The following is a 14,973-nucleotide window of genomic DNA, read 5'->3' as shown; positions in this document are numbered from 1 at the left end:
CTTTTGCCACTGAGCCATCGTGTCCCTTGCAACATTAATAACATCAATTAATAATATATAATGCAAAACATTACATGGATATATAGGTCCGTGAGTTATCATGAGCTACCTCAATTTGAGGGACAATTTTAACCATGTGGTAATACAAGCTCAGCAACTCGAAGGAGCAAACCTAAGCCTCGAAAGTGCTGAAAAGCGTAATTCAGCCACACTTGGAAAACCACAGGTTTACACCTTGGATAATTGACTTGTAAGTTGCTGCTGCACCTTGTATAATTAAGTGCCATGTTGATGCTACAAGCGTAGTAAAATTAACTGGGAAATAATTACTCTTTCTGGTTTAATGGTGGCAAATCTTTTAATAGTTGAAGAAGGAGTGCTGAGAAGAGCAACAAAGATTATTAGGGGACTGGAAGCTAAAACATAGAATAGTTGCTGGAATTGGGTATGTCTAGTTTGATGAAGAGAAGGACTAAGGGAGACATGATAGCAGTCTTCCGATATCTCAGGGGCTGCCCCAAAGAAGAGGGAGTCAAGCTCTTCTCCAAAGCACCTGAGGGCAGGACAAGAAGCAATGGGTGGAAACTAATCAAGGAGAGAAGCAACCTGGAACTGAGGAGAAATTTCCAGGCAGTGAAAATAATTAACCAGTGGAACAGCTTGCCACCAGCTGGCATCGCTGGTGCTCCATCGCTGGAGGCTTTGAAGAAGAGAACAGAGAAATATTTGTCTCAAATTGTATAGGGTTTCCTGCTTGAGCAGGGGGTTGGACTAGAAGACCTCCAAGGTCCCTTCCAACTCTGTTATTCTGTTAATATGGAAGATCTCATCTGAGGAACAGCCACCCAATCTCGGCTAAATTGCAAATTCGTTTTTAAACATCTTTTAACTTTGGACTGTGTGAACATCTATGTAAATATTGAAAGGATATATATATAGAGAGAGAGACAGAGAGAGAGATTTATATGCCCCAGACTTAAGTCTTCTCGGTGATACCCCCACCCTTTTGAGATAGCTTACTCCCAGATATCCAGATTCTGTTTCCTTACTACATTTTGGAAGAATTGTAAAATTAGAGCTCGGCCGAACGGCATTTAGGAATAAATGAGATCTCACTGGCCCTACGAGTGGCCGACCAGATTGGTTATTATAACTGCATTAATCGATTTTTGTTTTTAATCTTAGAAGGTTAAGAGCCTTGGTAGGACAGTGGTCTAAGGCACCCTGTTATTAAGCTGGTTATTAAGACCAGCTGCCTGCAATTACTGCAGGTTCGAATCTCGCCAAGGCTCAAGATTGACTCAGCCTTCCATCCTTTCTAAGGTAGGTAAATTGAGGACCCAGATTGTGGGGGCAATAAGCTGACTTTGTATAAATGTACAAAAGGATGAAGGCTATTGCTGAGCACATTGTAAGCCGCCCTGAGTCTCCGGAGAAGGGCGGCATATAAATCAAATTAATATATATATATATTGTAAGCTGCTTATTCTCCACAAATGAAGGGGCATCTGAGCTTAATAATGAATAAAAATATTCAAAAGCCAGGAATTCATGTCACCGCCATTAAGGTTCTTTGCAACCGAGAGAAATAAACGCTTCTTTTAGGTAGTTTATTCCAGTGTAAAACAACCTATAAAATAATCTCATTTAGCCAATTTCTCTTCGACGATTTCTTTGGGGGGGGGGACGACAACCATGAATTATTTCTGAAAACTATCTTCTATTTTATCCTTCCTTCAATCAACAGATATTTATCTAAACAGACCTATATAGCTGTCTAACTCAGACACACCTCCAACGTTGCTCATTCAGCGTTCCAGGTTTTGCAGTCAAATGGGACAAAACTCACTTAACCAATGTCTCACTTAGCAACAGAAATCCGGGGTTCAATTGTGGTCATAAGTTGACGAGTACCTGTATTTGATTAAGGAACAATTGTAGCACCGGAAAACCTTACAGAAAAGACAAGTTTCCCCACAGAGGAACAGTGTTGTGGCCGGTCGGCCATCGGCCCCTCCAGCAGCCGAATCAAAGAAGGGGGGAGGCATGGGAGACATGGTCAGCATCCAAGCATCCTGGGAGCTCCAAGAGGGAGAAGAGGGAGTAGAGCTGACAGAGAGAGAGAGAGACCGAGGCGGAACCTGGACTGTCTGTCAACCCTCAGATGAAGCGTCAACAGCCTCCAGGTCTGGAGGTGGCTGATGAGGAAGAGGAGGAACAGCTGGGTCCAGTGACTGATGCACAGAAGGCAGAGGAGAGGAGAGCAGTGGAAATCTATGGGCTGGTCCTTCGGACAGGAGAGCCACCGTGGATAAAAGACAGGGGACGGAGATGAATAGATGGGACAGACAACTATTCATCTTCCAGACGGACGGACTTGTTAGCCGGCGTTGAGAGAGAAACTTTTTGCCGGGGCTGCCGGCGTTCCTAATAAAGGAATCTTTTGAGTTAACTTCAGAGGGTTAGTCGTGTTTGGGCATCTGCGTCAGAACAAACAGCTTTTCGTTAACTTTCCTTGCTTCCTAGCTCTAAAAAGCTACCAGGGTCTTAAGATGCACCTCAACCATCATCCACAATCTTCCTCTGAAGTTTTGTTTCTTTCACCTAAGAACAACACCCAGCTTGGGCCTACCTCGCGTACCCCAGATTGGCTGGAGCAAATATAATGTGGGTCTCAGCCAGGTTATATTCTAGATACAGGTTGGGATCCGTTTCCAAATCAAATTCCAAGTTGCATCCTCCAGGTATTGGATCTAGGCAGAATAAAAACATAATTAAAATAAAGTCAAGGAACAGGAGAAAGGAAGGATCTCGAAAATGAAACAACATTTTGTCCACTGCTTTTGATAATAAGACGGCGTGCGACTGAATTGCATTCAGCCCAGGCTGAACAGAATATACAGCTGTGGATACAGATGTTTTACAGCTGTGAGTTGGACAGCTACATAGAGGTAGTCTTTCACTTACAATAATTCATTTACTGACCGTAAATGACAGTTGCAACGTCACTGAAAAAAGTGACATGACCATTTTTCACACTTATGACCACTGCAGCCTCCCCATGGTCACGTGATCAAAATTCAGATACTTGGCAACTGACTCATACTTATGACAGGGTCCGGGGGGGGGGGGGTCACGTGATTCCCTTTTGTGACCTTCTGACGAACAAAGTCAATGGGGAAGCCAGATTCACTTAAGAGCCGCGTGACTAGCTTAACAACTATGGTGATTCACTTAACAACTATAGCAAGAAAGGTCGTAAAACGAGGCAACATTCACTTAACAGCTCTCGCCTAGCAACAGACATTTTGGGATTAATTATGATAGATAGAATAGGATAGATAGATAGATAGATATAGAGATACTGTATGATAGATAGATAGATAGATAGATAGATAGATAGATAGATAGATAGATGATAGATAGATATTATATAGGATAGAAATAAATGATGATAGATAGATAGATAGATAGATAGATAGATAGATAGATAGATGATAGATAGAGATAGATACTGTATGATAGATATAGATACATATAAATAGAGATACTATATGATAGATGATTAGATAGATAGATGAATGTATAGATAGATAGAGATTATATAGGATAGAAATAGATGATAGATAGATAGATAGATAGATAGATAGATAGATAGATAGATAGATATAGATACTGTATGATAGATGATATAGATGATAGATATAAATAGAAATACTGTATGATAGATGATTAGAGAGAGAGAGAGAGAGAGAGATTGTATAGATAGAGATTATATAGGATAGAAATGATAGATAGATAGATAGATAGATAGATAGATAGATAGATAGATAGATATAGAGATACTGTATGATAGATATAGATAGAATAGATGATAGATATAAATAGAGATACTGTATGATAGATGATTAGATAGATAGATGAATGTATAGATAGAGATTATATAGGATATAAATAGATGATAGATAGATAGATAGATAGATAGATAGATAGATAGATAGATAGATAGATGGATGTAGTGGAAGAGAAAGACAGAGATGATGGATAAACTGATAAGTAGATATACACAGAGATGATAGGAGACTGACAGATATGGACAGATACAGGTAGACACACACAGAGAGAGATGACAGATACTGACATAAATAGACAGACAGAACCACCATATTATGATGGCCACAAGCGTTCTGAAGTTGAATCTTGGCCCATACACTGGTCCTCTAAACATCTGATATAATGATGGCTGAAGCAATATTCCATTTAGTCCTGATTCGCCTGCCGGCCCCTCCAGCAGAAGCAGCCAAATCAGAGGAGGAGGAGGAGGAGGAGGCGTGAGAGTCAGGATCAGCATCAAGGCAACCTGAGAGCTCTGAGGGGGAAGAGGGAATGGAGCTGTCAGAGATAGAGACAGAGACGGATCCTGGGCCTCTCCATCAATCCTCAGATGGAGAGTCAACAGTCCCCAGGTCTGGAGGTGACTGATGAGGAAGAGGAGGAACAGCTGGGTCCAGTGCCTGACACGGGGATGCACAGAAGGCAGAGGAGAGGAGAGCAGTGGAAATCTATGGGCCGGTCCTTGGGACGGAAGAGCCACCGCTGCTAGCGAAGTCCCACCCTAGCTCTGGGGATAAAAGGCAGGGGACGGAGATGAATAGATGTGGCAGACAACTATTCATCTTCGGGACGGATAGACTTGTTAGCCTGCAGTGAGGGAGAAACTTTTTGCCGGGGCTGCTGGAACTACTAATTAAAGGAATCTTTTGAGTTCACTTCAGAGAGTTTGTTGTGTTTGAGGAGCTGGGTCAGAACACTGAACCTTATCTGCCGACAAAGGCCAAACTTACCTTTTTCGGTGTAGGGCAAAGAAACGGCTGTGCTCAGCACCTGATCCGTACCCACCGCCCGCAAATACCACGTGCACACCGTCTGTTCAGGTCGAAGCACCGAAACTAAACCTCGGTCTATTCCAGTTCCCGAGTTGCTAGGAGAAGGTTCCTAAGAAGCGAAAGAAATCATTGCGCCTTTCCAGAAACCGAAGAGATTTTCAGTTTCAATTTTCTTTTCCGGGTCTTAGAAAACGGGGTTTGCAATACCTTCGCAAAGGAGACGGTCACATTTCGGTAGTGGGAATGGATCTGAAAGAGGACGAGCGTCACGTTGCCAGCGATGTTCCTCAAGACAGCTTCAGCTGGGACGCTTTCATTCAGCAAGAAATTCCTGAACTTCCCCAAGGAAAACTCGAGGAGAAGGCCTGCTGTAAAAGTGGGAAAGCCAAAACAATTTATTTATATATTTTCACGTTACATACATGCATAAGTGCTTAATGAACAGTGTATTGTCCGGATCAGTTTATTTTTTATACAACAGTACTCTTCCCACTCCTAATTTCTACCTCTACTACCCAATCATTTATAAAACAAGTCCCGTGTTTGAAAATACTCTGTGTCTTGTCTTTTTTTTATATAATTTTTTTTAAAACAAACAAACATACAAACAAACAGTACATTTTTTCTGAATAGAGCAGGGGTCAGCAACCTTAAACACTCAAAGAGACATTTGGACCCGTTTCCCACAGAAAAGAAAACACCGGGAGCCACAAAACCCTTCCCGTGCCTGACTATTTCTTAAGCGGCCACAAAACTAGCATCTGTAGTTCTGTTTTCTTCTGAAACTTTTCTTTTCTTGGATTTATCCATGGTTGGCCTACCGGGGGGTCAAAAAGCTCAATAAATCACGTGCCAGCGGGAGTTGCACATTGGCGGTTATGACGTATATTTTGAGTGACAGGGAGCTGCAGCAGAGGGATGAAAGAGCCACATGCGGCTCCAGAGCCGCAGGTTGCTGACCCCTGGAATAGAGTATTGACCGAGTCAAAATTTATACAGTTTATAACATAAGTATAAAATTTTAAATTCCCATCCTCTTTTTTAAATTTTTTCCCAAATATGATTGATATATTTCAATTTCTGCCATAATATTCCTTTTTTTTTCTACTTTTGTTTTTCATCTCTACTTAATATTTAATACATAATCAATATTACCACCCGCCTTAACCTCCAATCTGAACCTTATTTCATTTCATTATCTTATTTCTCCATTTTTAAAAAATTTTTTAAAAATTTTTTAATTTGATTTATATGCCGCCCTTCTCCGGAGACTCAGGGCGGCTTACAGTGCGTTAAGCAATAGCCTTCATCCTTTTGTATATTTATACAAAGTCAGCTTATTGCCCTCACAAACTGGGTCCTCATTTCACCTACCTTAGAAAGGATGGAAGGCTGAGTCAACCTTGAGCCCGGCGAGATTCGAACCAGCAGTAAATTGCAGGCAGCTGTGTTAATAACAGGGTGCGTAGACCACTGTACTATCAAGGCTCTTTATCACATGAATTTATCACATGAATTTTCTCAAAACCACCACATTTGCAAACTATCATCAATTTCTTTTCTCTCATTTCCTTCCGTGCATGTGCTTTGCTTGTGTGCGCGCTTGCACACATGTGCACGGCTTAAAAAATGCAGCTAAATAGGACAGCATAGCGCTGGGGCAGGTGGGCAAGCCCACCCGCAGATCACAACTACCGGTTTTCCCGAACCGGCTGAATCCCACCTCTGATAATACGTCCCCGGTGTCTGGTTACATTTCCAACATTTGGCAGACATAGAAGAAAAAGAGGCTCTTGAGCAATGAACACACCTTCTATAAATGCACAGGTAGTCCTCGACTTAACAACCACAATTTGAGCCCCAAATTCCTGTTGCTAAGGGAGACCTTCGTTAAGTGAGTTTCACCCCCATTTTACCAACTTTCTGGCCTCGGTTGTTAAGTGAATCTGGCTTCCCCATTGATTTGGCTCGTCCGAAGGTCGCAAAAGGGGATACAGCAACGGTCATAAGTATGAACCCGTGGCCAAGTGGCTGAATTTTGATCATGTAACCACGGGAAGACTGCAAAGGTCCTAACTGTGAAGAACGGTCCTAAAGTCCCTTTGTTCAGTGCCATTGTAACTTTGAATGGTCACTCAGTGGACTGTTTTAAGTCGAATACTACCTGTGCTCAAATCTGGAGAGACAAACTCTTGTAACCTTTCAGCTCTTCCTCCAAAAGAGCAGACTGTGTAACATAACAACGCCCTGCCCTAAGTCCACCGGTTGAGAAACTTGCTAACCGTTGAGATAAGCTTTTGATGGATATCTTCATCCAGAGTTTATTCAATATATCTCAGGGGTTGCCCCAAAGAGGAGGGAGTCAACCTATTCTCCAAAGCACCTGAAGGCAGGACAAGAAGCAATAGACGGAAACTAATCAAGGAGAGAAGCAACCTGGAATTAAGGAGAAACTTCCTGACAGTGAGGACAATTAACCAGTGGAACTCCTTGCCTCCAGAAGTTGTAGGTGCTTCATCACTGGAAGCTTTTAAGAAGAGACTGGACAGCCATCTGTCTGGAATGTTATAGGGTCTCCTGCTTGAGGAAGAGGCTGGTCTAGAAGACCTCCAAGGACCCTTCCAGCTCTATTCTGATTATTATTGTTATATTATTATTATTATTATCAAGGAGAAACTTCCTAACAGGGAGGACAATTAACCAGTGAAACAAGTTGCCTCCAGAAGTTGTGGGTGCTCCAACACTGGAGGTTTTTAAAAAGCGACTCGACAGCCTTTTGTCTGAAATAGCATACAGTTTCCTGCCTGAGTAGGGGGTTAGACTAGAAGACCTCCAAGGTCCCTTCCAATTTTGTTATTCTATTCTACTCTATTCTGCTCTGTTCTGTATTCTACCCTACCCTATTGTACTGTATTCTACTCTACTCTACTCTATATTCTGTTCTAATTCTATATTCTATTCCATTCTATTCCATATTTTCTATTCTATTCTATTCTATTCTATTCTATTCTACTCTACTCTACTCTACTCTACTCTACTCTACTCTACTCTACTCTACTCTACTCTACTCTACTCTACTCCACTCTATATTCTGTTCTAATTCTATATTCTATTCTAGTCTACTCAATACAGTAACGGAGATTGCAGCATTCTTGCAACAAGGACGTTAAGGGGGAAAAAAAATCACCTTAGTAATAAAACTAGGCTGTCTCCGACAGCACAAGCACAGACGTGCAACTGGTCAGATTGGGTGGATAACTGATTCATGTTCTGTGTACACAAGTCCTACAAGAGCACACAGGCCATGTAGGTAAACAGGAGTGAGCCGCGGAGATCTTTGAGCTTCTGAAAACTTGCCCATCCTCCTCCTCCTGTGCAATTTGGGGAAAGAAGGAAGGAGAATGTTTCTGTAGTCTGATGAACTTGCCCGGCTAAATTTAATTACGCTGATGATAAACAAAAAAAATTTTTCCTCTCCATAATTATGGCTGAAAGCATCCAGTGTTAATTAGTTTGGAGAACGTGAGAAAGCCAAGCAGAAGAAAATAGCATCCATCCATGGTCACTCATGGGCCCCTGAAGAGGACAAGGAGAGGAAAAACTCACCCATGCACCGAATTTCAGGTTTGTGCCTTAAGCTAAATCTAGCTACTCCTCGACTTACAACCACAATGGAACCTGACATTTACATTGCTAAGTGAGACATTAGTTAAGTGATAGATATAGATATAAAGAAAGATAGATGATAAAGATAGATAGATAGATAGATAGATAGATAGATAGATAGATATAAAGATATACTGTATGATAGATATAGATACATATAGATAGATAATAGATAGAGATAGATAGATATAAAGATAGATAGATAGAGATAGAGATAAATATAAAGATAGATAGATGACAGAGATAGATATAAAGATAGATAGATAGAGAGATGATAGAGAGATATAAAGATATACTGTATGATATAGATATATATAGATAGATGATAGAGATAGATATAAAGATAGATAGATAGAGATAGAGATAAATATAGATGACAGAGATAGATATAAAGATAGATAGATAGATGATAGATATAAAGATAGATGATAGATAGATAGATATAAAGATAAACTGTATGATAGATATAGATACATATAGATAGATGATAGATATAGATATAAAGATACATAGATAGATAGATAGAGATAAATATAAAGATAGATAGATGACAGAGATAGATATATAGATAGATAGATGATAGATAGATATAAAGATAGATGATAGATAGATATAAAGATATACTGTATGATAGATATAGATACATATAGATGATAGATATAGATAGATATAAAGATACATACATAGATAGATAGACTGATAGATAGATAGAGATAGGGATAAATATAAAGATAGATGATAGAGAGATAGAGAGATATAAAGGTAGATGATAGATAAGATAGATGGAAGATAGATAACTTCCCTCTAACTAACTTAGCAACTGCGGTGATTCACTTAACAGGTATGGCAAGAAAGGTCGTAAAACGGGGCAAAACTCACTTAACAACTGTCTCGCTTAGCAACAGAAATGTTGAGCTCAATTGCAGTCGTACGTCGAGGACTACCTGTAGTCGCTACTTTGATTCAGGCTGCTTGCTAAGTCGAAATGTGATTGATTCAGTTTGGGCTTCATAGCTTTAAAGATTCTTTGCTCGGCCCAAATAAAAATACCGTCCAACTGTGAATTATTATTATTATTATTTTTTCATTCTATCAAGCCAATTTTGGTTACTTTGAACGAACTTCGGATGAGATACCGAGAACTTCTGCGCCCGGAGACAAAATTCCTTTTGTGGTCCCAATCACACTTGGCCAATGAAGGATATTCCTAATATTCCTTTTAGAACGTCTCTTCATACAGACTCTGGTTTTCACAGCACATCATGTGCCAAATTTGCGCAATTCAGCAAGGAAAACCCAGGAAGATGGGCAGGACTCATTAGTGGGACAGATAATTAAACTGCGGGCTAAGGAACATCTCTTCCTGCTCCAAGGCCAACAACTCCCTGAACAAAAACAATGTGCTTGTTCATTTTGCTGAGAAAGCCAGGAACAAACTTCACTATTACTAAAACCCATGACTCAAATTACAAGGGGCACATGATAAATTCTTTCATGGCCTACAATTCCCATGACTGCTTCGTTTCCTGTGGAAGCAACCTCGCTCATCCCTGCATCTTGGTCCAGAATTATTATTATTATTTTTTAGCCATCGGGGCTTTGTCGTCTTAACAATGACACACCCAACACAAGTTTTTCTGCTTCCATCTTATAGCAGAAAGTTTTATTTTGTCCTCCGCTCTGCTCTACGGGTAGTCCTCGAACTTACGAGCACAATGGCGCACGACGTGCTTCTTGTGATGTAAGAATTCGTGTGAGCTTTGCTCCTTTTTAATGACTTTTCTCGCTGCAGTTGTTAGGGGTGAGGTTGTCAATCCAGGGGTGAAATGCTCCCGGTTCAGACCGGATCGCCCAATGGTGGTTCGGAGAACCGGTAGCAAAAATCCCTGCCCGCCCCCATGCCCAGCTGAGCCACGCAATCATCAGAGGCTTTTTTTTTAATTTTTAAAAGCATTTTTTCTACAACCTCTTCGGCCAAAAAAATGTTTTTAAAAGTTTTTAAAAAAAGCTTCTGATGATCAGGCAACTCAGCTGGGATCGTCAGAGCCTTTTAAAAGCATTTTTTTCTACAACCTCTTTGGCCGAAGAGGTTGTAGAAAAAATGCTTTTAAAAGTAAAAAAATAATAATGTTGGCCACGCCCACCCAGTCACATTACCCCCACCACCACCAAGCCACGCCCACAGAACCGGTAGTAACAAATTTTACATTTCACCACTGGTTCAATCAATCACTGCGGTTGATAAGATAGTAACCTGGTTGTTGAGTGAGTCCCAGGCTTAGACTGAAGGCGGAGTCAAAGGCATCATTAGTTTGGAATCTTTATCTAAGAGACTTTTAAGTCCAGTTGCCCTTAAAGTTTGTTGATTCTTATCTGACGCCAATTCTCCTCCAACGTTAGTACTTCAGTTAGTACTACTTGGGCATAGAGAGCATAAAATAAACTTGTAGTACTTTTGAGCTCTATCCTGATTCCTGACTTCTTGCACCTGACATAAACTAAGCAGGATGGAGAGGCAGGGGGAAAAATACGGATAGAAATAGGAATAGAAATGGGAATACAGGTAATCCTTATGATCAAAATGGAGCCCAAAATTTCTGTTGTTAAGGGAGATATTTGTTAAGTGAGTTTTGCCCCATTTTACGACCTTCTTTGACATACTTGTTAAGTAACCGCTGCAGTTGGTAAGCGAGTAACATGGTTGTTAAGTGAATCTGGTTTCCCCAATGACTTTGCTTGACGGTCATAAATATGAGCCCGTTGGCAAATGTCCGAATTTTGATCACCAGACCATGGTGATGTTCCAACGGTCGTTAAGTGTGTAAAACGGTCATAAATCACTTTTTTTCCAGTGCCGTTGTAACTGTCACTAAACGAACTATTGCAATTCGAGGACTCCCTGTTATCAGGAACGATGGAATGTTTAAGTCTAGTCACAGCATGTTTTCGCTTCTACGCTCCTTTTGCAAGACTCTCCGAACCACACACTAGCCAAGCATGTTTCAAGTCTGGAATATTAGCTAGCTGGGCCTCCTTTGCCAACCCACAACATTAAATTAAATTAATTGAATTGGATTCCCACTTAAATCACGCTATCCCTGGAACAGATCCTCCTTAAGCCCAGGCGGGTAGATTCAAAGCGTGACTAAGCCCACGTGTCAACTCACATGCTTCTTTGATGTCTGCTCTTCTACATTTTTCCTCCTAAAATTGAAGGCGTCAAGTTGAAAAGCAGAAAAAAAAAAACAACTACAAGGGCTCCTTGGTTTTTTTCTTGCAGACATTTCGTTATTGACACTGATGATGTTACCTAGTTGGGTCACAAAACGTCTGCAGGAAAACAACCAAGCTCAAGAGAGCCCCAAGGAACCCCAAAGTCCTCCTCCCCCTCCTCCTCCCTTCTAGCACTGATGATGTTACCTAGTTGGGTAATGAAATATCTGCAAAAAAACAGCCAAGCTCAGAGAGTGCCAAGGACCCTACAATCCTCCTCCTCCTCCCTTCTAACACTGATAATGTTACCTAGTTAGGTAATGAAATGGCCACAAGAAAGCAAGTAAACAAGAAGGCTCAGAGAGAATCGAGGACCCCGCAGTCCTCCTCTTCCTCCCTTCCAGCACTGATGATGTTACCAGTGGTGGGTTGCTACCGGTTCGCCCCGTTTTTGGCGAACTGGTAGTGGCGGCGGCGGAAGGCTGCACCTACCCACCCAGATGTCATCAAATACACTCTGCGCATGCGCAGAAGTGGTGGGTGCACAAGCGAAGCGAGTAAGCAAGCGCGAACTGGTAACAAAGGTAAGTGAAACCCACCCCTGGATGTTATCAAGTTGGGTCATGAAACATCTGCAGGAAAACAATCAAGCTCAGGGAGCCCCAGGAACCCCAAAGTCACATCTTTCTCCTTCTCCTCACCACACACACACACACACACACACACCTCCCTTCTATCACTGATGAGGTTACCTAGTTGGGTCATGAAACGTCTGCAGGAAAAGCATCCAGCTCAGAGAGCACAAAGGACCACACACACACACAGTTCAAATTTCTGAGCAAGTGAGGATCTTATTTATCTCCCCTACCTTATCCTCCAGCACTGATGAGGTTATCTAGTTGGGTCACGAAACGCCCGCAAGAAAACAGCCAAGCTCAGGGAGCACCAAAGAACCCCGCAGCTCTAATCGCTGAAGAAGTGGGGATCCTAATTTAATCTGCTCTCCCCTGTAGCACTGATGAGGTTACCTAGTCATGAAAATGTCCGTAAGAAAACAACCAAGCTCAGAGAGCACCAAGGACTCCACAGTTCAATTCTCTAAGCAAACGTCACTCCCTTCTAGCACTGATATTGTTACCTAGTTGGGTCATGAAACGTCTGCAAGAAAACCACCAAGCTCAGAGGCCACCAAGGACCCCACAGTCCTCCTCTTCCTCCTCTTTCTTCTCCTCCTCCTCCCCCTCCTCCTCCTCTCCCTTCTCCTCCTCTTCCTCCTCCTCCCCCCTGCAAACCCCTCTCCCTTTTAGCACTGATGATGTTACCTTGTTGGGTCATGAAATGTCTGCAAGAAAACAACCCAATTTAGAGATTACCAAGGACCCCACAGTCCTTCTCCTCCTCCATTATGCAAACCCCCCTCCCTTCTAGCACTGATATTGTTACCTAGTTGGGTCATGAAACGTCTGCAAGAAAACCCCCAAGCTCAGAGGCCACCAAGGACCTTTCATTTCAACCCTGAACTACAAACATTCTCCTTTATTGGTACCAAAAAAAAAAAAAAAAAGCACACCAGATCAGACACATAAACGTTACTTATTATCCAAGCACCGACTTCAGTTTATTTATTTATTTTTCCCCCCCAAGCCGGCTCTTTGTACTCCCTTCGAGACCTGTTGCATAATCTACAAAACAAGGAATTTTTTTGTTGGCACCGGAAAAACGACACCTCCTTGTTGCAAAGCTTGGCTTCTTTTGCATGCCCTCCCTTTTTTGGGGGAGTGGGTGAGAGAAGGGGAGCGTTCCAAGGGTTCCCCGGAGATCCCCCCTTTTTGATCCCCCCACCTTTACCCCACAAATTCGGGGAAGTGAAATCAGAACCCGAGCCGCTTTTTGCAAAGGCAAACCCCTTCCTCTAGGAAGGGACCCTTCCCCAAGGGATTTTGTGGGGAGGGGGACCCCCCCTCAAAAAGCCGAGGCGCCCCTGCGCGCAACGAGCACAGGGCTTGGTCCGGAGACAGCGCTGCGCTTTTACGCAGGGGCCATACCCGGCTCTGGCTTTCCCACTCAGCCCCCCCAAGAGACCCCCTTTTTTCCCGGGGGGTGGGGGCGTAAGGCCCGGCTGGTCTCACCTGCGGGGGGCTCCTCCGCCCCTTCTCCCGCGCCCAGCAGCGCCCAGAGCAGGATCCAACCGGGCAGAAGCATGATGCCCAAAAGCCCCAGCCGCTTCTCCGCGGAAACCAAGCAGGGAGGGCCACCCGCAGCCCTCCCCGCGCGTGGAGATCCCGGGACTGGTCCGCTAGCCCAGCCCAGACGCCGCGCAACCCTTGCCAAGCACGGCTGGGGACGCCCACGCGCGTGGCCGAGGCTGCTGCCGCTGTTTTTCCGGGCTTTGCGCACGGGGGACGGACGAGGCGCAGCCAGTTCCTCCTCTCGCCCTCCCCGGGTGGTTTCTGCAGTTCCCCGGGGGGATTTCGAGGAGGAAGAAGGGGTTTTTTGGGGGGGTTGGGGGTTTGCCGTGGGAGGATGGAGGGTCTCCCTCCGTGGAGCCCCGGTAGGCTGAATGTCTGCCAGCGTTGCTTGCGCGGTGGGAAGAAGGAAGAGATTGAAACCGAGGAGGAGAAAGACAAAGAGAAGAGGGGAAGGAGAAGATGGAGAGGAGAGTGGGGGGAAAGGAGAAATGAAAACTGGAGAAGGAGAAAGGGAAGGAGTGGGTAAGCTGGAGAAAGGAAAGAAGTTAAAGGGGACAAGGAGAAAGAGGAGAAGAGAAGGAGAAGATAAAGAGGGAAGAAGGAGAAGATCAGCAGAAGAAAGAGAAGGAATAGATAAGCTGGAGAAAGGAAAGTTAAACGTGGAGAAAGTTAAAGAGGGGAAGAGGAGAAAGAGAAGATAAAGAGGAGAGAAGGAGAAAATAAGCAGGAGAAAGAGAAGGAATAGGTAAGATGGAGAAAGAAAAGAAGTCAAACAGGACAAGGAGAAAGATAAATAGGGGAAGAGGAGAAGGAGAAGATGAAAAAAGGAGAAATTAAACTGGAGAAGGAGAAAGGGAAGGAGTGGGTAAACTGGAGAAAGAAAAGAAGTTAAACAGGACAAGGAGGAAGATAAATAGGAGAAGAGGAGGAGGAGAAGAGGAAGAGGAAACGAAATTAAACTGGAGAAGAAGAAAGAGAAGGAATAGGATAAAGAAAAGAAGTTAAATGGGACCAGGAGA

At 43.0% G+C, this 14,973-nt stretch overlaps 1 protein-coding gene across 4 annotated transcripts in view; it reads right to left on the bottom strand.

The window, feature by feature from the left end:
* Positions 1 to 14,499, bottom strand: part of TM7SF3 (transmembrane 7 superfamily member 3) — a 31,696-nt gene extending 17,197 nt beyond the window's left edge. The window contains exons 1-4 of one of the 4 annotated variants that reach the window (XM_060694905.2): positions 13,895 to 14,499; positions 5,094 to 5,254; positions 4,845 to 4,995; positions 2,633 to 2,753 (exon numbers count right to left, since the gene is read on the bottom strand). In XM_060694905.2, the coding sequence (XP_060550888.2) occupies positions 2,633 to 2,753; positions 4,845 to 4,995; positions 5,094 to 5,254; positions 13,895 to 13,967 (506 nt within the window). In that variant the 5' untranslated portion in view covers positions 13,968 to 14,499. The remainder of the gene's footprint in view (positions 1 to 2,632; positions 2,754 to 4,844; positions 4,996 to 5,093; positions 5,255 to 13,894) is intronic. The other 3 variants (XM_060694907.2, XM_087873455.1, XM_060694906.2) reach the window with 3 other exon arrangements.
* Between the last annotated feature and the right edge of the window lie 474 nt (positions 14,500 to 14,973).

This window comes from Pantherophis guttatus, chromosome 7 (genome assembly GCF_059756535.1).
Source record: "Pantherophis guttatus breed Tessera chromosome 7, ASM5975653v1, whole genome shotgun sequence".
Classification (NCBI taxonomy): domain Eukaryota; kingdom Metazoa; phylum Chordata; class Lepidosauria; order Squamata; family Colubridae; genus Pantherophis; species Pantherophis guttatus.
This window is presented reverse-complemented; position numbering and strand designations above follow the sequence as displayed.